This window comes from Schistocerca americana, chromosome 3 (assembly GCF_021461395.2).
Source record: "Schistocerca americana isolate TAMUIC-IGC-003095 chromosome 3, iqSchAmer2.1, whole genome shotgun sequence".
Classification (NCBI taxonomy): Eukaryota; Metazoa; Arthropoda; class Insecta; order Orthoptera; family Acrididae; genus Schistocerca; species Schistocerca americana.
Window position 1 is genome coordinate 469,346,290 of NC_060121.1, and position 25,018 is coordinate 469,371,307.

Here is a 25,018-nt window from a genome sequence, read left to right on the forward strand (position 1 = left end):
CCTCTTTAAGAAGCAATACTGCCAACCTCCATGTTACAAATGTGAAGAAGTGGGGCACTGTGTACACTATTTTCACAGTAAGAAACAGGATAGCCAAAGTTGAGACAAGTGTTCATTAAACAGCAAAGGGAATGCCTCAACTGTTGGACAGCATTCTCAGTAAAACGAAGTACAATAGAGTCCAGTGATGAGTACAGTGATGAGTTTCTAGAAGGAAGCATACCAAGCAGGTAAGTACGTACACCATAGGAATAAATGGGAACAAGTGTGGGAGCAATGGCTCACTCACTCCTTGCCCTTGTTGTTGCGCATTGTTGAGATGTTTGTGTTGTCTGAGGACAGTGCACTGCCAGTTGGCTCACAAAGCACTTGGCTATGTTAGTTATCAATTGCTGGCACATGTAACAGTTGTATTGTATTCGTTCAGGGGTACTGGTGTACATCTTTTTGTCATGAGTAAATGGAAACATGCGACGTTAACTCTCAAAGAAAAACTGAACGCTTTGAAGCGAATAGACAATGGTGAGCATGTATCAAAACTGGCAACGGAACTGGGTGTTGGTAAAGCAACCATTTGTGACTGGAAGAAGAGCAGGGTGAAGCTTGAACAGTCCTGTGCAACATCTTCGGAAAAAACACTCAAAATTCAGCAGACTTTGAAACAGTCCCAGTACGATAAAGTGGATGAATTTATTTTCCTTTGGTTTATGCAGGAAAGAGAAAGGGGAACTCCTTTGAGTGGAGCACTGGTTCAGGAAGAGGCTGTTTACATGAACATGTTAATCAATGGTGATAGTCTTTCAGTGCGAGTACGGGTTGGTTGGACAGATTCAAAAAACATCATGAAATCTGTCAGCTAACAATTACTGGAGAGAAGCTTTCTTCTGACCAGAATGCAGTGAAGGAATACTTAGGGGAGTTTGAAAGAATGTTAAGAGAGGGAAAGTATTTTCCCCAACAAATTTATAACGTTGATGAGACTGGCCTTAATTTTAGGGCATTGCCAACAAAAACCCTGGCATCAAAAGCAGAAGACCATGCTCCTGGTTTTGAAATGTGCAAAGATTGTGTGACTTTACTAGCATGCAGCAATGCTGCTAGTAATCACAAGCTGCCTTTAATGCTGTTTGGAAAATCTGCTAGGCTTTTAAAAACTACCCATATATTATCACAACCAGAAAAAAGCATGAATGGACAGTAAGCTGTTCAAAGAATGGTTTCAGGGCCGGTATGTTCCCTCTGTTCGACTTTTTTCTAAGGAAAATCATTTGTCTCCCCGCGCAATCCTTTTGACTGATAACACACCATCTCACCCCAGCACTGAGGAATTACGTGATGGAGAAATTGTGGCAAAGTTTTTGCCACCGAATGTTACACCACTACTACAGCCAATGGACCAGGGCGTATTGCCAACATTAAAACTGATTCACAGAAAACAGTTTTTAAGAATGCTGATCCAAGATGATAGCATTCCTTTAGTGGGCAAAATAAAAAAGACCAATGTGAAGGATGTTGTTTACTAGGCCGCTGCGGCATGACAGAATATTTCAGAAAATACTCCGAGAAAATCGTGGAGAAAACTGTGGACATCTCTTGAATTTCAGGACAACTTAGTTGAAACTGAAGAGGAAAATCTACTACAAATGTTACAAACAATCCCTGGATGTGAAGAAGCTAGCGAAGGAGACATATATGAGTGGATGGCAGTGGATGGGGCATGTGTGGAGAACCTTACTGATGCTGATTTCGTTGCTGCTGTGACTCAAGACCAGGAAGAAGTGAACTACTGTGATGGAAACGACAATGAGTCTGAAAGCGACAAAGCAGAGCTGGTGCCACACAGTGACGCAGCAGAAGCCCTTGACCTCATGCTACGTTATCTGGAGCAACAGCCCACGGCTACACCTGCTGATTTGATGTTTATGAGATGATAGTGCAACTATGCATCATATAACAGACTGTCTTCATTACGCCAAACAAACAATGACTTAGTTTTTGTCATTCAAAAAGTAAGGATAAAATGTCCACTGTATTTTATTAAGTTTGAAAGCTCTTCTTTCATTTTATGCATTGTTTAAACCTAATGTTTCTTGCCAATTTTTCTAACACATGTTTACTGTACTGTGTAAATTAAAATAGTGTGTATGTACAGCATAGCTGAAATGAGTAGGGGAGCCGTCATTAAGAAGGCACAGGTTGTGGTCTGCAATAAATTGGTCTATAAGAAGACCTCATCTAGATGGAAAGGCACTGCCCCACAAAGGATGATGAGCATTAAAATCCCCAAGGAGGAGGAAGGGAGGAGGAAGTTGCTGAAGAAGGGTGGTTAAGGCAGCATGTGTAAGAGTCCTGTCAGGAGGGAGATAAAGATTGTAAACTGTGACTGCAGGGTCTAAGTGGACCCTAACAGCAACCGCTTCCAATGTAGTTTGGAGAGGAATCCACATGCTAGCAATGTCTGTACGGACCAACGTACAAATGCCACCAGAAGCCCGCAAGGGTCTGACCCGATTTTGACAGAAAACACGGAACCCACGGAGGGTCGGTGAGTGAGCATCAGTAAAATGAGATTCCTGCTGCAGAGTAGGACGAAAGAAGGGATTTCAATTCCGGAAGGTGACGATAGTATCCATTACAATTCCATTGGAGAACCACAGAACGACGGTTTAAATGAGGGCTGAACACGCTAAATCCAGTCATACCGCTGGGTCCCCACCCGAAGGGGGTGACACCCATGAACGACAGGTCAGAATCCGGTTGTGAAGTCAGGGAAGGGACCTCCGGTGACACCAGAGGCTCTTTGTCATGGGACTTATGTTTCTTCTTCTTTTCAGGCTGACATCGAGGAGGGCTGTGTGGCATAAAGGAGCCAGCTGCAGCAAGATCAGGAACAGAAAGAGACCGGGCGACCTGGGGGCCGACAGACCGCGGCTCTCGCGGTCGCCGCGCGGCAGCAGACCTTTGACCTGGAAGGTGCTGGGAAGGGGCATCCTGGGAGAGGCGCCCTTGACCGGCAGACACCGAAAGAGTGGGACACTTCTCCGGCTGGGGAGGGGGAGCAGCGCCCATAGGAAAAGGTGTGGGAGCCACAGGGGAGGTGGGGAGGAGAGGGGTCCGGGATGGGGGTAAGGAAGGGGGAGGAAGGGGTGAAGATGTAACCAAGGCGTAACTAGATGTCATGGACACAGGGTGCAGTCGTGCATATTTCTTACGGGCCTCTGTGTAGGTTAAACGATCGAGGGACTTATACTCCTGTATCTTTTTTTCTTTCTTATATACTGGGCAATCTGGTGAACGTGGAGAATGACTACCATGACAATTTACACATACAGGAGGGGGAACACAGGGACTCCCCTCATGGAGTGGACGTCCACAGTCACCACAGAGAGGGGCCTGGGAACAGAAAGAAGACATGTGGCCAAAACGCAAGCACTTAAAACACCTCATAGGAGGTGGGATGTACGGCTTCACATCACAGCAATAGACCATAATCTTAACTTTCTCAGGGAGGGTATCCCCTTCAAAGGCCAGGATAAAGGCACCAGTATCAATACGATTATCTTTAGGACCCTTCTGAACACGCCGAACAAAGTGAACACCCCGCCGTCCGAGATTGTCCCGAAGTTCCTCATCAGTTTGAAGGATGAGGTCCCTGTGAAAAATCGCACCTTGTACCATATTTAGAGACTGGTGAGGGGTAATGGACACAGGAATTGTGCCAAGATGGGTACAGGCACGAAGGGCCGCAGATTGGGCAGCTGAAGCAGTTTTTATCAGCAACGAACCCGACCGCATCTTGCTCAGGGAGTCCACTTCGCCAAACTTGTCTTCAATGTGTTCCACAAAGAATAAAGGTTTGACACTGGTGAAAGTATCTCCATCAGTCCTGGTGCAAACTAGATAACGGGGGAAAGGTTTTGCCCCTAGACGACGGGTCTGACCCTCTTCCCAGGGGGTAGCCATGGAAGGGAAGGCCGAAGGGGCAAGAGAAGCAGCACTTGAGGAATCAGTTCCACGCAGAAAGATGGCCGCAGAAGAACGGCCAGAGTTTTGGACCCGTATGCGTTTCATCTGCATAGCGTCCACCCTGATACCACCCACTCCGATCAGGGGCTCTCCTCACGGGCGCCACCCAGCCACAGCAAGGGCCGTCTGGCACGGCAGCCATTGCCGGGAGTTCCGATGCTCCAGGATGACGAGCAACCACTCCAAGGCATGCATGAGGTGGTCACAGCTCAGGTATCAGAAGTGTTATCCCTGTGTGTTCAGGGGGCTCAACCAAAAGGGTACATAGCGACCCCACCACACGGGCTGGCTACCGTGCTGGCTATGCACCCTAGCATCAGACAACGACGTAAAAGAAAAGGTGGAATGTACTAGGAGGGCGCATGTCGGAGACACTAGGTAAGGTGCTCTTCCCCAAATGGCTCACACTACGGAGGAGAAATTTTGTAATGGAGGTCAAACCCCAGAGGGGGACCAAGGAATGCCAAAAGGAGGAGATGATTACGCAACAAAGCCGGAGTGTAAAACCAACAGAACCAGGAGGATAGTGGGGGCCAACATAAGCAAGGACACCAATAGAGGGAGAGGAGAGGGTGAGGGGAAAGCAGCATGGAGGGGAAAGGAGGGGAAGGGAAAGGAAATGCAGCCCGGGAGAGAAAGAAGGCTGCAATGGCTCGGGGCCCCGTGCTCGCCACGCACGTATCCACAAAAGAGTTGTGGACCCCCTGGGGCAACAAAATGGGGTATAGAATATTGTTGATGTACCATTGTGCTGTAAGGGTGTCACAGATGACAACCAAAGGTGTGCTGTTATGAAAGGAAATGGCATTCCAGACCACCACTCCTTGTTGTTGGACTGTAAGGGTTTTAACAGCCATGTCAGTATCCTACTGTTGTCCTCGATGTCTCCAGACACATCTTCATCAGTCATCGGGCCTTGATTTAAAGTGAGACTCATCACTGAAGACAATTCTGTTCCAGTCAATGAGATTCCAGGCTAAACGTGCCTGACACCACCACATAAGGGGTTGTTGGTGTACAGTGGTCAATGGTTGTCAGTGCAAGGGGCGTTGTGTACTCTGCCTCCTCCTTGTGAGCCACATGTTAATGATCCTCATGGTCACCAAAGGACTAGATATATGTCAGATTGAAGATAATGACAAATCTGGGGCTCTGAGCACCCCTCTGATGATCATTCTGTTCTCACGTTCTGTTGTCTCTCTAGGCCAACCACCTCCTTCTTGAACTGGGTTCTTCCATAGTTCACCCATTCCTGCCATCACTGAATAGTGGCATCGCTTCAATTCAAATGTAAAGTGATTCTTCGATTACTCCAACCAACTTCTTTGAGCCCAATGACACATCCTCTCTTATAGGCTGACATCTCCATGCATTGCTCGCATGCCTGTCTGCGAGGCATAGTTAGTGACTGGCTGAGTATAGGGAACGAAATTCACAAAGACTCTATGCTGTGGTATCAACATGTCTCCTGTTTGCTATCCATACCAGGTTCATGGTGGAACTGGATTGCAGTTTGCAAAAGTCTACAATTTTGCATTTCCATCGATACCTTTATGAATATCAACTTGTGACCACTTTGTGTAACTCCTTCATGGTACATCTTAGAGGGTGTAGTTAAATATTGTACTAAACTGTATGTTTAGTTGCTGGCCAAGTATGTGTTAAGAGTTGAGTATATCACTTGAAAATGGATGAGAGAAGAAATGTTACAACGGGACTGGAGAGTACAGTCTCTTCAGTGTACTGCTGTGGAAAGATAATTTAAAAAACCGTATCAGCAGTGGCAAAACAGATGGGTACAATGCTGAATGGGATGTACAGAACAAAGTAGGAAATATGCATTTTGAAACAAACAAACAGAATGACAGTTCAGTACTATCAAATGAGGTGAAACTGACCAAAAAGTTCAAAATCCATTTTATTTTAAATAACTAAACACCGACCATGAAAATTCATTTACTTTAATTATTGTTTTCACTGATTGATAGTTCTTAATGTGTGCCAATGGCTAAACATTTGGAATACTAAACATCTATCTGAATACTAATCATTTCATAAGCACTGTTTTTTCAACTTTTTTAATGAGTTAAAACTGTTATTCGTGTGATATATAAAATGATTCATGTGCCTAGGTCTCATAATGGAAACTAAAGCAATCACAGAAATTAATCTATTATATTTACGTATTTATAGACATATAAATAAAACTCTGCTAGTTCTTGGCAGAATTGGGGTGAAGTTGACCACCTGAGAAATCCTTGGGTGAAGCTGACCATCTTTTCTTGAGTGTTTCCTTTATGAACATGAATGCAGCAAGAATGTGACCAGATGAACACAGCAACAATGTAACACAAAAGATACAGTAACAATTGTCTTTAACAATTAAGTGGTGGAGATGAGAAGTCATCATCATTGTCTGTGTGTTAACTTACAAATTTCTCAAGAAAGCTACAGCTCTGTTTGTTGCAACTTACAGTTGAGACCATATGAGTTGTCTGTGTGACAATGCCATACATATTCAAATGTTAACCATGTGAACTGAAGGAATATAGCTTGGTTGTTTTAGAATTGTGTCTTACAAAAAGTTTCATTGGAAAAGTAAGCCTTAACAAGACTAGCTGAGTGTAAAAAATTCGCAAAGGAATCCTAAAACACACATTTCATGGTCATCATGGTAAAAGATATGATGGTCAGCCAGATTTTTTATTTTCAAAAAGAGGTGGCTCTATTGAAAGGTCTTCTCGATTGTGCAAACTGGTGATTTTCAATTTCTGCCAGGATCTTTGATATAAAGCAAAGACATTCCTTCACAGAAAAGGCATTCAATCAAAATTTACAAACAATTCTCTGGGTTCTGGTTGGACAACAAGCTTCATATTGCAACACAAATATCAATCTGCATTCTAGTTAGTAACAATATAAAGACAGCTGGAGCTGGTGTGGATCAGTCTACTTCATGAGATTTCCATGATGAACTTGCAGAAAAACTGGATGGGGTTGAAGTGCACAGGTCAGGGTTCACTGTCCATGGAACACAGTTTTGTGTATGTGTCTATGAAATTTCATAAAGTAAACTTGTGATCACGTATTTTTCACCTAAAACTTTGCATATCACTGAAATTAATATTAAAATTTAATTGGGGTGGTTGGTTGGTTTGTGGGGTTGAAGGTACCAGACTGCGAAGGTCATCAGTCCCAAAGTTTAATTAGTTAGTCTGATTTGTTTTTCAATTATTGATAAAGTTTCAGTACAATTAAAGCCACCCTAGAGTTATAAATAATCCACAATTATCCCATAACAGATGCCTTCTTTTACGGTAAAAGGTAATAGTACAATTAAAGTCACCCTAGAGTTATAAATAATCCACAATTATCCCATAACAGATGCCTTCTTTTACGGTAAAAGGTAATAAAAACCACAACTGTTATTACTACAGCTCAATACCCATGCTCTGAAAGAAAACACAGTATGTTAATTCTATTGCTTTCAGAAATATTTCAGTTTAAGAAAGTTGAAAATTGGTCAGTTCCACTCCAATTGATTGTAACAGTTGCAAAGAAAGGGTAGAAAAGTGCGAATTCTGTTCACACATTCCAGCAGTTTTAACTGAATCTTTGTCCTGCTGATAAACTGCACTTTGCAGTAATTAGATACAGTGCCTGAGAACGCCCTGTAACATGGACAAAAACTGGCAACCCAAATAGAGATAAAGTGACCTGGATGGTGCCTTTTTTGTTCAAGCTCAGAAGATCCTGAATGAATCTTTCACTCTAGCATGGTGTACACTAGTTTGAAACTTCCAGACAGATTAATTTATTGGAGCTCAAATCCACAATACTTTAAATAGCGAAGTTGTCCAGGCCCTACTCACAACTTGTCCTCACAGCTTCACTTCTGCCAGAACCTCTCTCCTGCTTTCCAAGCTTCACAGAAATTATTGAGTTTGTCGGAAGTGCATGGTGAGATGGTAGACCTCAGTAACTCATGGAAACTTTAAAAACAAGATGTGGCCATGCTGCGCTTTCTGTTTGTGATGAGAGGAAGCTGCAGCCGAGCCAGAGTGAGCAATTTGCCAGCTGGGGAGGTGTGGGACTGGAGCTATGCAGAGCTTAGTAGCCAAGAGGCTCTTGCCATGTCATTAATAGGTAGCGGCACCCTTTGGGCCTCAGTGATTGCTGGACATAATGAGTATAAGAACCAACAAGACTGCAGTTCAGGTAAACACATGCTCTGGCTGTGTAGCGGGAAAACACACATCCAGCCACTGACAAGAAACATAGTGCAGTAGAGAGCATGGCTGAAAATTTGAACACAACTAGTTACAGAGAAATCAGATATAGTTACAAAGACAAACTTCAGATGAGTGCATGGGTGAAAATGTGCCCTCACTATGAAAGCAGTTTTTTTAAATTATTTCCTGTGTAATATTTTATGAATAAAATGAACTATAACAATTAATATCTTAATGATGCCTTAAGCAATTTTTACAAACAAAGTATCAACCAACAAAGAGAGAGAGAGGGGCTGGCCAGTACTTACCTCAGCTCAGTACAGCCGATGTTTTGTGTTATCTATCAGCTGTACTGAGCTGAGGTAAGTACTGGCCAGTCCCTCTATCTCTTTGTTAGTATTTGTTTCACATCTTTATATGAGATTTTCCATTAATCATTTACAAACAAAGTATCTACAGATAGGTGTCACTGAGCACTATCAGACAACTGTAGCAGATTTTTTTTTTTTTTTTTATAAACATTACCTATTTTAAATTACAGTACAGTCCAGCATACACATTCTGCATACAAAAAACTGAATTTTCATATTAATAATAAATGACACATTAAAAGTAGTGGCAGTGTTACAAAGTAAACATATATAGGGAAGCACGAATGTACTTAGTTTCAATTGTTTATATTTAGAACACCACACAGTAGAGTTTACCTGAACGAAATCACTATCTATGAGCAAGTTATTTAAGATGGAGAAAAACTAAGAACAGTACTAGAAAGCTGAGGAAATTTATATATTAACTAATGTATGATACATGTATAAAACATTAAATTTATATTTTCAAAGTTTGTTGCACAAGTTGGAAGTGCTTGCACCTGACATCATGGTAAGGACTTTAACTGGGTCAGCCTTCTTGGCATGGGCACTTTACTTGACATTTGTTCATCAGTCAAGTCTGAGATCTAGAACAGGGAGTACATATGCGTGGCAGCAGGTCACATCTTGAGCTTATCAAAATTATCCTAAGTATCAAGTCGTGAACTTGTGATATACGTGTGTGTCGCTAGCAAAAACTCTGAAATATTTTTGACTTGGGGGCTTTCAATTTTTCGAGTTTTGTGAACTACTCTAAACTCCAAAAATTTACTGCAGTTATTTTTTGTTAGTGATGTGCCCTTGGAATTCACTTAGTTCACAGGTGTGGAACTTCACACTTGCACTAAAGGAACTTTGATTGCTTTTCTGAAGTTTATGCGAATGTAGGATACTGTTCTGTTTCATTTAAGCCCTTGCTTGGATATTTATTAATTCAATTTTAAACCATAATTAACTTGTGGTAAATGTTACAGTAATCACATAAACTAAGTTTTGTTAAAATTTAAAACAGTACAAGTAGTGAACATTATTTTTCACCCGAATTCCTGCCTGCATTTCTATGAACTCAGAGACTGGATTTTTTTAGGGTTAAAGTGACATGTGCATTGGTTGGCCCTTAGACTGTAGTGCAGCCAACTTTTAGAAACGCAACCAACATTCTGAGGACACATAAACAGTGACTTTTTTATTTACAACTTATTATTTCTGAAGATGCACATGACAGAAACTTGTTGAACAATATTTTGTTGAATCAACAAGAAAACCACAGCTGCAACTCTCCATTTATTATCCATTATGTCACATGTTGGTCTCTTATGGTTCAACAAGAGTTAGCAGGAACATTCTATCTATCTCATCACATTATTCAGTAAAACCTTGTGATTGGGAGCCTGTTTGTCTTTGGCTGATCCAAAGCACTGACTGATTTTCTCCATTGATCTGTGTACTGTCCTTACACTGTGCATTTGGAAGCCTACTGTGTGGTACAGATTCATGAACAGCAGCTTTGTCATGTGGACTCTTGATGGAAGCAGTGAAGGACTAACAGCTGCCCTTCCTTGGTGCACTACCAATAAGAAATAGTGCAAACATTGGGCCATAATGTGTATCTCACACCCATGTACCCAGATTGGTATTTACATAAGCTTTCAACCACTAACCGAGCCAAAAGAGGGAGCATAATCAATAGCCTTGTAACACTTGAGAAGAATATGTGAATCTCAGCACCTTAGAGATGACATGCAACATTTCAAATGGATTGTGAAGAATAATGGGTACTCCATGAAGGACATCAAAAGTGTGCGGGAGCATAACACCTGGCCAAGTGACATCTTCACAGAAGTTCTGGGCATGGTCTTTCTGCCATTCAACCCCAAGGTGAAGGACACAATTAGCTGTGTACCGCAAAAACACAACATAAAGGCAGAATACAGACTGATCAAGAAAATCAATGAGTGTCTCAGATCATCAAAGACTAACAGGACTGACATCAGAGATTTACTGAATACCTTACACTTGCAGAAAAATCAACATCAGAATGATGACACAGTCCATTAACACCATAATTATGTAACATAAATGAACTTGTGAGCTGGGTCAGGCAGGAAACTGATCGTGGCTGAGCATGCAGTGAGTGATGTGAAACACTGTACAAAATTTGCCAAAACTCTAGTTATATCTGTGGAAAGGATTCCCATATCCATCTGTTCCAAGAGGTCACCAAGAGGTGCAAGCATAATAACAATTTCAACAAGTGGAAAAGCTTAAGCTAAGTTGATGTTTGATTTGTGTCTTACAGGTAACAACCACCACATGTAGGAAATGGAAAGGCATTCTGGTAATAATAATGGAAAAACCCTCAGACAATGCTGTCATAATACCTCCTCACTCATGAGCTCAACTTCAGAACACCATGAGCAATGTAGGATCACTCTTTGACAATATCAGCTAATCTTGAGGATTAAATGTATTATCCATCAAACAGCCATTGACCATTGGCCAAGTAAAACCTATAACAGTATGCATGTGTAAATGGGTTTTTTAAGTAATGAAATTACTGTTCTTCAGTGAAAATACTCTAGTAATAAGTAGATGTGTAACAAATATGGGAAAGATGTAGACTTGATAAAACATGTAAGCAACAATGAAATATAGCTCCTACAGAAGAAGAGTTTCGTTTGAAATTACTAAGTGTGAGATACTGACAGAAGAAAGCATAATGGCATTACCATAAAGCTTTTTCAAAAAGAGGGTTGTTCCATAACATTTAATCTTTCCATGGTCCATGATTGCCACACGATCACCGAGAACATCTGCTTCTTCCATATACTGTGTGCTGATGAGAATTGTCTTCTGGCCCCTCATGCTCTGAAAATACAATAAAAAGTTACATTTTATAATGCAGGTGTAACACTGAAATATAGACAAATTTAGAGGATTCGTGTGACTGAATACTAAAAAAAATACTACAAGCTACTGTACGGAGCATGTGGGAGGGTTCTATGTTCCAATATTAGCCACTGCCTGTCCTATTCCATTCAAGTATGGAGCAAGAAAAATGACTATCCCTATGCACCACCACCCACACATCGTAATACCCAACCCCCCCCCTCTCACACACACACACACACACACACACACACACACACACACACACACACACACACTTTTGGGTGCTCTGAATCACACATTGCAGGATAGCATGTCCAGATATGGGGCAGTTCAGAGCAGCTGATATTATGATAGACGAAGAAGAAACTGCTGTTGAGAGGTCATTTGTAAGAAACAGTATTTCACATACTAGATATTTGTCTGAGGAGACAATGTGTAATCTATAAATTTGAAAATTAAAGCAAATGAAGATTTAAACATTCATAAAAAAGAATTCAATAGTGCTCAACACTTCTGCTGTTCGGTGAGTGGTTACAGGGGTCATTATCCTTAGAAAAGCCAAAAGAGACTGCATGTAGCATCAGAACAGTTTGCTGTTAGTGAGAGGGCAGGTAGAGTTACAGTAGTGTGCATCACATGATTTCACTGTCCCAGATGAATGAAGCAACAATCTCATGTTTATTTTGCAACATGGAAAAAAAGGCATTTCAAACAGTGACTACACACTTCTATTAAAAGGTTTCAACATTGAAACAGATCAAAGCAGGGCTGGATGAAGCTCATGGCACCTCTGCTTGTGTGTTTGCAACTGTTTACAACTGGGTAAATGAGTTTAAACATGGTCGTACATTCACAAAAGCCTTCAGGATATCCTGTGGAATGACCATTCCTCCCGAAATTACTGACAAAAATCAAGATATGGATTTGAGTGACCAACAAATCAAAGTGCACAAAATAGTTGAAGCCACAGGCATATTGCAAGGTATGCTGTTTTCAATTTTGCATCAAAAAGTGGCATGAAAAAATCTCAGTAAGATGGCAGCCACATTTGCTATCAGTGCAGAATAAACACAACCTTGTGTTTGATGCTGAGGCTGTTTTGGCACTTTTCCCTTTGAAATCCTACCAAGTTTCTGCATCAATACATAACTGTCAATGAAATGGGGATGCACTACTACATTCCAAAGACTAAGGAAACATCAAAACAATCAGTTTTTGAAGGGAAACGGACTCTGAAGAATGTGAAGATACTTAAACTGGCTGGCAATGTGATGACCGTGGTTTTTTGGGATGTATGAGGAACCATCTATGTCTATTACTTGAAGAAGGGGCAAATAACAATGAGAGAGTATTATGTATCATTATTGGACCAGATGAGTGGAGAAATAAAGGTAATACTCCATACTTGGAAAAGAAAAAGTCATCTTCCATCAGTACAATGCACAGGCACACACCTGCGCAGTTTTGATGGCTAGAATTAGGGAAATGAAGTTCAGTTTATTGCAACATCCAAAAGGTTAATCAACAACAGGCTCAGGCAACAGTTCACACCAAACCAAGTGGTCATTGCCCAAACAGATTTCTATTTTGGAGATGATCTGTAATTCTACTTCTTGGATGGCTTAAAAAAGTTGGAGCAGTGCTTCGCAAAGCTTATAGAGTTAAAAGGTGATTATGTTGAAAAATACAAAAAGAATCCCAAAATAATTTGATTTTCTTTCTTTTCTATGCACTTGTTTATATTCCGCCACGCGTTTTGAATGCAATACGAGGTGTGGCTAGAAAAAAACCGGACTAGTACTGGTGAAACAATAAAACCAATGCAATAAGGCTGAAAGTCGCGTGGCCTGTCACGTGACTCTCGCTCCGCCTACTGCTCGAGTTTCATCTGCCTCCTGCACTCAGTCTGCCCGTGGCGTCTGTTTTAAGTAGTTGACGTTTTGTCTGTGCGTCGGAAAATGTTGAGTGTACAGAAAGAACAGCGCGTTAACATCAAATTTTGTTTCAAACTAGGAAAATCTGCAAGTGAAACGTTTGTAATGTTACAACAAGTGTACAGCGATGATTGTTTATCGCGAACACAAGTGTTTGAGTGGTTTAAACGATTTAAAGATGGCCGCGAAGACACCAGTGATGACACTCGCACTGGCAGACCATTGTCAGCAAAAACTGATGCAAACATTGAAAAAAATCGGTAAACTGCCTAATACTTTCCTTGTCAACTCCTGTTAACTCAGACACTGCTCTGATTGTTAAACGGCGATCTTGTCAAACAAGTTTACCGATTTTTTCAATGTTTGCATCAGTTTTTGCTGACAATGGTCTGCCAGTGCGAGTGTCATCACTGGTGTCTTCGCGGCCATCTTTAAATCGTTTAAACCACGCAAACACTTGTGTTCACGATAAACAATCATCGCCGTACACTTGTTGTAACATTACAAACGTTTCACTTGCAGATTTTCCTAGTTTGAAACAAAATTTGATGTTAACACGCTGTTCTTTCTGTACACTCAACATTTTCCGACGCACAGACAAAACGTCAACTACTTAAAACAGACGCCACGGGCAGACTGAGTGCAGGAGGCAGATGAAACTCGAGCAGTAGGCGGAGCGAGAGTCACGTGACAGACCACGCGACTTTCAGCCTTATTGCATTGGTTTTATTGTTTCACCAGTACTAGTCCGGTTTTTTTTTTTCTAGCCACACCTCGTAAATGAAATTACAGAGATTTTGTCAAAGTTCTAACTATGTTACAAGTACACAGTGATGTGCAATTTGTGTAAACTTCAACAAAAAATTCCTACATAAAGGACAATCTCTGACTTATGACCATGAGAGGAAAGCTGTATGCTCTGTGATGCATAATACTTTTCTCTGGACTTGGCAAATAAGCAAGTAATGAAATGAAATAACTCACCCTGGTGTTAATTATACAATGGAGTAGATTTGTATTGAATTTGCAACGGAACTAATCGAATGTATTGTTGAAAGTCAGCCATCCTGCAAATTTTCTAATTCTAAAAGGTGATGAATTGATGAAGTCAAAATAAGTTAAATATCAACGCTAATTCCTGCTGTTTAGGAAGAGTACTGAAAAATACATCATTGTTTACCATGAAAAGGAAACTATGATTTTATTTCACAGATGTATATGAATCCTGACATGTTGCACATTGGAACAGACATTCAGACAGACATACTTTGGTTCCAAATACTCAAGCCTGCGCAAGATCGGAACTTCCCCGAGGGAATTTTTATTCACCGCAAAAGTATTTTCGTCCTTTTTGAGGTTTTCCTTGGATGGATAATGCCAACCAGATTCCAGTATAGAGAGCTGTTATTGCTTACACAACTTCCCAATGTTCTAATAAAATTTTCTCGGGCTTCCAGCCGTGTCAGGTGGTTAAAATCCCACGAGTTTTTGACTGAGCTCTCCTCAGTCATTGTCAAGTGTTAAGAATGACTGCTGTGTCACCATTGCCGTGTCATTATATAGACGCACTGCTGGCTGTGATGTCACTGGTACTCTCTTCCTCACCATATATGGTAATGTTTTCATCCCCTCATCCGTCATGCCCGTTTTAACCTCGCGATGGCTGGGTCACGGGCTGTGCTGAGCTGCAAACCGCCGTCCTTGTTAATGGTGTTTTCCGAGGTTTTTATTTTAATAGCTTCTTTTATGATGCTATCCCAAAATCCCTTCATCCTCAAAACGACAGATGTTTCGTTGAATAGAATTCGGTGTCTAAGGTGTGTTCTGCCACGGCTGATTTTTCTGGATAGCGTAAGCTTAAGTACCTCTCATGTTCCATCCGGCGTTGCTCCACAGTGCGTACTGTCTGGCTGACATAGTAACAGCCACACTGGCATGGTATCTTGTACACTCCAGGCGTTCTAAGCCCTATATCGTCCTTCACAGGCCTCATGAGCTGTCAAATTTTTGCTGGGGGCCTGAACACCAATGAAATGTTATGTCTCTTCAGGAGTGGGCTAACCTTTCCCAATACAGTGCCACAGAAAGGCAAAAACACAAGTTCCTTGCTTTCTTCTTCGGTGGTGTTCTCTTCTCTGTTGGTGTGTTTCTTGTGTGTCACACCAGATATAGCCTGTTACACCTGCCCGTGGCTGTACCTGTTTTCCTGGAAGACTTTTCGGAGGTGGCTCAGTTCTAGTGGCAGACTTTCAGCATCTGAGACAACTTTAGCATGATGGATGAAGGTATTCAGAATGCCTCGTTTTTGTGCCGGATGGTGGTGGCCGAGAGCATGCAGATACCAATATGTGTGTGTTGGTTTCCTGTAGACACTGTGGCTGAGGTGCCCATTAATTTTCCATTGAATCCATTGAACGAGGACATCAAGGAAAGGCAATGCACCACCTGTCTTGACTTCAATCGTAAACCTGACATGGCTGTGAACACACACACACACACACACACACACACACACACACACACACACACACACACACACACACACACACACACACGTCTGTGTTCTCAGAGAGCTGAAACTACACAGTGTAGTTTCAGCTCTCTGAGACTGCAGATGTGTGTGGAAATTGCGCTGGCGTGAGTGTGTGTGTGTGTGCGCGCGCGTGTGTGTATGTGTGTCTACTGCTGACAAAGGCTTTAATGGCCGAAAGCTATAATTGTGTGAATCTTTTTATTGTGCCTATCGTGACTCAGCATTTCCGCTATATGGTGAGTAGCGACTTTCCTTCTCTCGTATTGTTACATTCCACCCTGGATTTTCCATTGTTTGATATTATCACTTAAACATTTTCTTTTAGCAATGTCAAATTTGACTGTATTCATGTTTTTAATTATTACGTTTTATCACTGTAACAACTTGTGCACTTGGCAAGCCCACTATAGACCTTACCTACTGACTCTTCATTTACTGCATTCTGTACAGTTTTAGAAGGGACTTAGAGTAGTGACATCCAATGAGCTTACGGCAAAAACATATACTGATAAGCCCAAACATTATGACCACTGCCCATCATGATGCTGGATGCCGTCTGGTGGTGATGTGGGCATGGGACACGGTAACAAAAGTATGTAAGCAAAGCAGACATGGACAATGGGATCTTAGCGAAGATATGGGCTGTAAATGGGGAAAATCCACTGAGATAAGTGACTTTGATAAAAGACAGATTGTATTACACAGAGCGTGTGAATGAATAGCTCAAAAATGGTGAAGCTGTTTGATTGTTCACATGCTACTGTCATGAGCATCTACAGAAAGTGGTAGAAGGGCAATGAAACTAATACTAGGAGCTAAACGGTTGTATGTCCATGACTCTTCACCGAATGTAGGGTTCAGAGGCTTGTCTGCTCTATGAAGTAAGACAGATGGTGATGTGTCGCATTTCTGCTAAAAGAACACAACGCTGGTGCATGGAGAAATGTTTTGGAGCACACTGTTCATTGTACAATGCTCAGTGCGGAGCTCCACAGCGCACCACCCCTGTGTGTTCACACAATGACTCGATGGCATCATCAATTATGATTGCGGTGGGCATGAGACCATGGGAATTTGACCACTGATCAATGGAAATGTGTCGGCTCTTTGAGTGAATCACATGTTTGCTACGTTAGGTCAATGGTAGTCTCCACAAAAGCCATCATCGAAGTGAGTGGAGGGTGGAAACATGCAGTGCACCATGGACACAGGCTGCTGGCAACACTATTATGCAATGAGAGACATTCTCCTGTGCTTGCATGGGACCTGTTGTAGTGACCGAAGAAATACTGACAGCTGAGAACCACCTCCAACCCCGATATCTTCCCCGACAGTGATGTCATCTTTCAGGAGTTTAAATGTCCGTGTCTCAGTACCAGAAGGAGCATTATAGTGAACTCACATTGATGTCTCAGTGACCAAATCCATCTGCCATAAATCCTATGGAACCCATCAGGGTCGCTATCGTGCGCTAGCACAGTGTACGCAAATCAGAGGCCGGTTATTTACATGAATTACATGACCTGTGCAAATACATTTAATGTCACATACCTCTACAAACCTACCAACAAACTGTCAGCTCCACAATACGAAGAATCAGTGATGTATTTCTTTCCAAAGATGGGCAAACAAGCTATTACGCAGCTGGTCATAACGTTTAGGCTCGTCAGTGTGTGTTGTGGCCAATGCACTGCAGTTTGTTACGAACAACAGCAATAGAGGCAGTATGATTCTGCCATATCTGTGGCCTAGTTAAATATCTGCAACAATGCTATGCTGATTTTGTGTATACACTCCTGGAAATTGAAGTAAGAACACCGTGAATTCATTGTCCCAGGAAGGGGGAACTTTATTGACACATTCCTGGGGTCAGATACATCACATGATCACACTGACAGAACCACAGGCACATAGACACAGGCAACAGAGCATGCACAATGTCGGCACTAGTACAGTGTATATCCACCTTTCGCAGCAATGCAGGCTGCTATTCTCCCATGGAGACAATCGTAGACATGCTGGATGTAGTCCTGTGGAACAGCTTGCCATGCCATTTCCACCTGGCGCCTCAGTTGGACCAGCGTTCGGGCTGGACGTGCAGTCCGCGTGAGACGACGCTTCATCCAGTCCCAAACATGCTCAATGGGGGACAGATCTGGAGATCTTGCTGGCCAGGGTAGTTGACTTACACCTTCTAGAGCACGTTGGGTGGCACGGGATACATGCGGACGTGCATTGTCCTGTTGGAACAGCAACTTCCCTTGCCGGTCTAGGAATGGTAGAACGATGGGTTCGATGACGGTTTGGATGTACCGTGCACTATTCAGTGTCCCCTCGACGATCACCAGTGGTGTACGGCCAGTGTAGGAGATCGCTCCCCACACCATGATGCCGGGTGTTGGCCCTGTGTGCCTCGGTCGTATGCAGTCCTGATTGTGGCGCTCACCTGCACGGCGCCAAACACGCATACGACCATCATTGGCACCAAGGCAGAAGCGACTCTCATCGCTGAAGACGACACGTCTCCATTCGTCCCTCCATTCACACCTGTCGCGACACCACTGGAGGCGGGCTGCACGATGTTGGGGCGTGAGCGGAAGACGGCCTAACGGTGTGCGGGACCGTAGCCCAGCTTCATGGAGACGGTTGCGAATGGTCCTCGCCGATACCCCAGGAGCAACAGTGTCCCTAATTTGCTGGGAAGTGGCGGTGCGGTCCCCTACGGCACTGCGTAGGATCCTACGGTCTTGGCGTGCATCCGTGCGTCGCTGCGGTCCGGTCCCAGGTTGACGGGCACGTGCACCTTCCGCCGACCACTCGCGACAACATCGATGTACTGTGGAGACCTCACGCCCCACGTGTTGAGCAATTCGGCGGTACGTCCACCCGGCCTCCCGCATGCCCACTATACGCCCTCGTTCAAAGTCCGTCAACTGCACATACGGTTCACGTCCACGCTGTCGCGGCATGCTACCAGTGTTAAAGACTGCAATGGAGCTCCGTATGCCACGGCAAACTGGCTGACACTGACGGCGGCGGTGCACAAATGCTGCGCAGCTAGCGCCATTCGACGGCCAACACCGCGGTTCCTGGTGTGTCCGCTGTGCTGTGCGTGTGATCATTGCTTGTACAGCCCTCTTGCAGTGTCCGGAGCAAGTATGGTGGGTCTGACACACCGGTGTCAATGTGTTCTTTTTTCCATTTCCAGGAGTGTATTTTATGACACTGTCACTATGGCTTTATTATATTAGGATATGTTATGTTACAGGTATGTCTTGTCATATTTTAAGTGCAATGTTTTCATATACGTGAAAGTAATAATTTTTCATCATGGACAATTTTATTGTTCTAATATGTAAGCTGTTCATTATCGTATTTCATTTCTCACATTTTGCTGAGATCTGGAGGCGGTCATTGCTGACCATAACTGGTAGTTTAAGGACCATAAGTTTTATGACAGTTGGCAGAAATAAATTAATTCTACCCTTCCTAGATCACTGTTTTAATCTGTGACCATGTCACAGCTTGTGACACATTATTAGGTCCGTGCAGAAAGTGGAACTTTGGATACTATGAGTTGTATAGCATTTTTCATCACTTGCAGGATTTCACATACAAAGTCAATAGTTATGGGCCATCTTCAAGAAGATAAAACCATAGAGACTTCATCCATGTCTTCCATATGAAGCCGTACCACAGTCCTGAGACACAGATCAATGATGGGGGATTGTCTTTCAATGCAATTTTCAATGGCAGGGGCTATCTTCAGTGCTCATCATAGTGAAGAGGATATGAACTAGAGCATGACGATCGGCCAGACACGCCACATAGATGTCCATGGCCAAGACCTAGGCTCAGGACGCTGCAGGCAGCTCCAATCAGAACTTTCAGAAAAGCAGGTCGCTGTTTCTCCATGAGAGGCAGCAATGCTGCAGGCTGAACTGCTTGCAGTGTGGCATTGCAGTTAGTGTTGCTGGCTGGCATGTTGCAGCTCACCATTTAAAACTCAACTGCCTGTAATCATTTTTTGTTTGGTAGTTAACATTTCTGGAATGTTTTTCAAATTTCTGTTGTTTGTAGTGTATATATAATCTGCAATAGTCGAAGTTTGTATAAATAGCTACACTTCTTGTCCTGGAGTTCAATTCTGTTCTGGCTGTGCACTGGTCTTCATAAAATATATGCCTTCAGTTCTACAGTTCTATGCAAGTTTTTCTAACACTTGATTCGTTTATTTTTGGTAGCTCCAAAAACAATGCAGAATGATCAAAAATACCTAATCAATGCAGAATTTTCTTGCATCATACAATGCACAATTTGTGATAATGTTATAAATACAGGTTGCAGTTTGTTTATTCACTGTTGTGAATTCTATGAAGTTTAGCTTGAAACTAGATGCTCAAATCAGACCAAATAAAATGTCCTGATTCACTGCATTCAGTTATTACATGGTCCAGTCACATTAATGTGATCACTGTCTATGTTTAATGTCAATGTGCAATAACCACTCACAGATGGCAGGTGGCAGCACTACCAGTGGAGGGCATATAAGGCATGGAAGGGGGCTGCGGAAAACAGTGCAGTCATCATTGTAATGCAGAAATGAAGTGATTTATCTGACATCCAGATCATTGGCTTTTGGGCCAAAGGTGGAGGCATTTCTGAAATGGCTAAGTTTGTAAACTATTCATGTGCCATTGTGGTTAAGGAATACTGTCCATGGTAGAATGCCACTATCAAAATTAACATCGAGGTAGCCGCAGTGCACCAACGGCTGTAGATAACAGGGTTGAAAAGCCGCTGTGGAGATGTGTATGGGTGAATAGACATGCAAATGCCAAGCATCTGACAACCCAGATGAACCAGTGGGCTACCAAAAGTGTTTCCTCAATGATCATTCAGTGAACATTGCTGTGTATGAGCTTCCGTGGCCGGTGCCCGGTTTATGCACCAATGCAGACGGCTGTTCATTGGCAACACTCACAACTGGACATCCACGGAGGCAACAGGTGGCCTTTTCAGGTGAAATACATTTTGTGCTTTATCAGGCTGATAGCCAATGGCATAGAAGGTGTGAAACAATTGAAAACGAAACACACTGCAACAATCGTCAGAAGGTTCCAGGTTGGAGAAGGGAATGTTATGGTCTGGGGAATGTTTTTGTGGCATTTCCTGGGTGATCTCATCATTCTGGAAGGCACAATGGATCAACCCAAGTACGTATGTATCCTTGGGGACAATGTCCACCGCTACATGCAGCTTGCTTTTTGCTCAGCATGATGGCATCTACCAGTATGACAATGCACCATGTCACACAGCTCACAGTGTATGTGCATGGTTCAAAGAGCACAGCATGAATTTTACCATACTCCCCTGGCCACCAAACTCTCCAGATTTAAACCCAATTTAGAATCTGTGGGACCACCTCGATAGGCCTTTATGAGCAATGAATCCACAACCAAGAAACCTACCACAGCTGGCCACATCATGGCATGGGTTCAAATCCCTGTCAGTACCTCACTGAAACTCTTCGTGGCTGTCTTGCAGCAGTCCACACTGCAAAATGTGGTTATTGAAGCTTTTGACAGGTGGTCACATTAACGTGACAAGACACTGTATGTTTATATTAAAATCAGCAGTTGCTGTAATTCTTTTTTATCCTCTCTTTTGTTAGTTTCTGTAAGGACTCCTTAGTTTAAACAAAACCGCTTTTGTTATTTCTTTACCTGGGATTCTATGTACTATAATTTTTAAAATATTTTGTCTCTTCAATTCTTCACAACAACTTTCAAATACCCTGATCAACGAGAACATTATGACCACCTACACAACAGCCAGTATGTCCACTTTTGGCACGGATAACAGCAGCGAGGCGTCATGGCATGGAAGCAATGAGGCCTTGGTATATCACTGGAGGGAGTTGGCACCACATCTGCACACACAGGTCACCTAATTCATATAAATTTTGGGAAGGGGGTCAATGAGATCTGACTTTACATTCAATCATACTGCAGATGTGTTCAAACAGGTTCAGATCTGGTGAGTCGAGGGGCCAATCAATTTGAATTTGCCACTGTGTTCCTCAAACTACTCCATCATGGCCTTGTGACATGGTGCATTATCTTGTTGAAAAATGCCTCTGCTGCTGGGAAATATGATCGTCATGAAGGGGTGTACACAGTCCGCAACGATACTCCTTAGCCATCATGGTGCCTTGCATGAGCTCCACTGGATCCATGGATGCCCACATGAGTGTTATCCAGAGCATAATGGAGCCACCACTGCCACCCTGTCTCCATCCTGCCATTCAGGTGTCAAGGAACTGTTCTCCTGGAGGATGACAGATTTGCTCCCTCCCATTGACATGACAAAGAAGGTATCAGGATTCATCAGACCGTGCAACACTCTGGCAACTGTACCAACGTCCAGTGCTGATGGCCACGTGCCAATTTCAGTCATAGTTGTCAATGTTGTTATCGTAACATTGGCACATGCATGGTTCATTGGCTGCGGAGGCCCATAGTTAGGAGTGTTTGGTGCACTGTGTGTTCAGGCACACTTGTACTCTGCCTTGCACTAAAGTCTGATGTTAGTTCTACCACAGTTCACCACCTACTCTCTTTTACCAGTCTGCCCAGTATGCGATATCTGACATCTGTATTGAGAGGTGGCACCCAACTCCATGATGTCTAGGCATGGTTTCGCCATTTGTTGAAGATGCTCACCACAGTACTCCTCAAACATATGAGCATTTCAGAAACTCAACAACTTGTCATATCGAGCCTCTGAGCAATCACAATCTGCCCTCGAGATCACGCACCTTCCCCTTTCTACACATGGGCAGCATGCTCACTGATATTACATGCACTGTATGTGTGTGTGACTAAACGTAACTCCTCACCAGGTGACGCTGCTATCACGTGGATGGGTTTATATTGATAGTGGGTTGGTCGTCATAATGTTGTGGCTGATCAGTGTGTGTCAACATTTAGGAAATCATCATCATCTCTTATGTTATATGCTAAAGTATTTTTAGTCAGTATATGGGAACCCTCGTGAATTTCGTTACTTCTACAAAAACTAATAGCTACAATATAGTTCTCCAATTCATTATTACATAGCAGAAACTTATGTTAAACATATGCAAAATTATCTTAAAGTCATCTTCAGCCAGACCAATGCCCCATCTTGCAATCAAAATGACAAACAAGCACAAAGCCGACATTGCAGAAAATGGAACAAATCCAAAAGAGAGTGACCCACCTCATGCGACCAAAAGCTCGTAATTGTAAACTCAGCAACATGAGCTAAGCGAACTGAGGCCATCATATGACTGTAACAGCACAGTTTGAATTTGTAAGACAGAGTAAAAGTTCCACAGGAACTCGTATCAGTCTGATGGTATCATGGAAAAGCAACAAGCTGAAATTCTGAAAAAGGGGTGAAGACTGCTGATGAACCTGAAAAAGTATCCCACATTTGGTCATCATTGGTCCAATATATGGCCCAACATAACATCACTGCCTCAAGCCATTAGTAGTAAATACTCAGGTAATTCACAGCATGCTGACTGGCCTGCCCCACCAAACTCCAACAAATAGCAGAGCTTTCAACACAGGTACTTACATTAGTAAAGAATTTGATGTAATCTTTTGCCTGTGTGTGTGTGTGTGTGTGTGTGTGTGTGTGTGTGTGTGTGTGTGTGTGTGTGTGCGCATGCATGTGCGTGTGTGTGTGCGCGCCCGCGCACACGCGCGTGTGCCCGTTTCCTTTCCGAAGGAACATTTGGCTGAAAACTAACAGTCTTTTTGTTGTTCAAGTCCACAACTCAATGTGTTATCTTCATGGTGAGTAGTAATCTATCCTTTTCATAATATTGATGATATTCCAACATGGACTTTCCACTATTTGTTTCATATATACGCCATTTATGTTTAAATGCATCAAGAATGTGCTTTTAATAGTTTTAAAGACACCTTTTTATAGTTTTTTTACCTTTTATTCCTTCAGGCAGCCTGCCACCTGATCACTTACATTCATTTTCCTTTATTGATCATAATTTTGCATATTTCAATAAACATCTTGCTTACTGTTGTAAACCCTAACCAAATGCAGGTCAAACTTTGTAAGTAATCTGTGGTCATTAAGTTACTAGGATCTATAAATATTATTCCAAGCTGATTACACTATTCTCTGATGTTGCAATTTATTTTGCCTGTATATTTAAGGATCACTGATCTACTGTGGATAATGCCACTTACTACTACTCTTGATGTACAAGTACATTTTCTGAAGTATTAATCACATTACTTGTTTCGCTGAAGAAGCATTATTGATTGCAGCTTCAAAAGTAATCTGTCCCCACATGGATAAAAATTCCTTTGTTGTTTGCATTATAATTTATATTCTCTGTTATGCTATGTTGTGCTTCGAGCATATCTTTTACTGTTTATTTAGTTGACGAGTTCTTACACCTCAGCGAACATTGATTGTGCAATCTAATGGTATCAATATTTAAGCACAAAATCTCTCATTATTAGAAATTCATTTTCAACAGTTCATTTAGTACCATATGTACTGTTTTTGTAATTTATGTTTGTCCATTTTTCTGTTGGTTTTGTACATCGTTTATTATTTGCAGTTTTGCCAAACATGCCACCTCATATTGTGGTTATGTTTTGTCACTATATCTGTATTTTCAAAAGCACATGCATGCTTTTCATTTTTGAGTCTCACACTGGAACATTACAAATGACCGTGACATTATACAGTGTGTTATAATTTAAGTGCAGCTAATCACAGAGAAGAAGTGTGGGCTATTATTATTGTAGGGCAGCAAAATTTCATAGATATTCTAATGCATTAATGCGGAACCAATTTATGCTGGAAAACAAATTATTTCCAATTTTGATCACCAGGTGCAAATGTGATACTGTGGATACAAGAAAGATGTATAGAAACGTATCCATACGTAATGTATTAGGAATGGGATGTGGGCAGAAGAGGTAAGAAAATTGAGAAAAGTATAAT

General features: G+C 42.3%; 1 protein-coding gene across 2 annotated transcripts in view; it reads right to left on the minus strand.

The window, feature by feature from the left end:
* Positions 1-25,018, minus strand: part of LOC124605138 (phospholipid-transporting ATPase ABCA1-like) — a 423,943-nt gene that overhangs the window by 191,745 nt on the left and 207,180 nt on the right. For both annotated transcript variants that reach the window (XM_047136621.1, XM_047136620.1), the window contains one exon: positions 11,359-11,497. In XM_047136621.1, the coding sequence (XP_046992577.1) occupies positions 11,359-11,497 (139 nt within the window). The remainder of the gene's footprint in view (positions 1-11,358; positions 11,498-25,018) is intronic.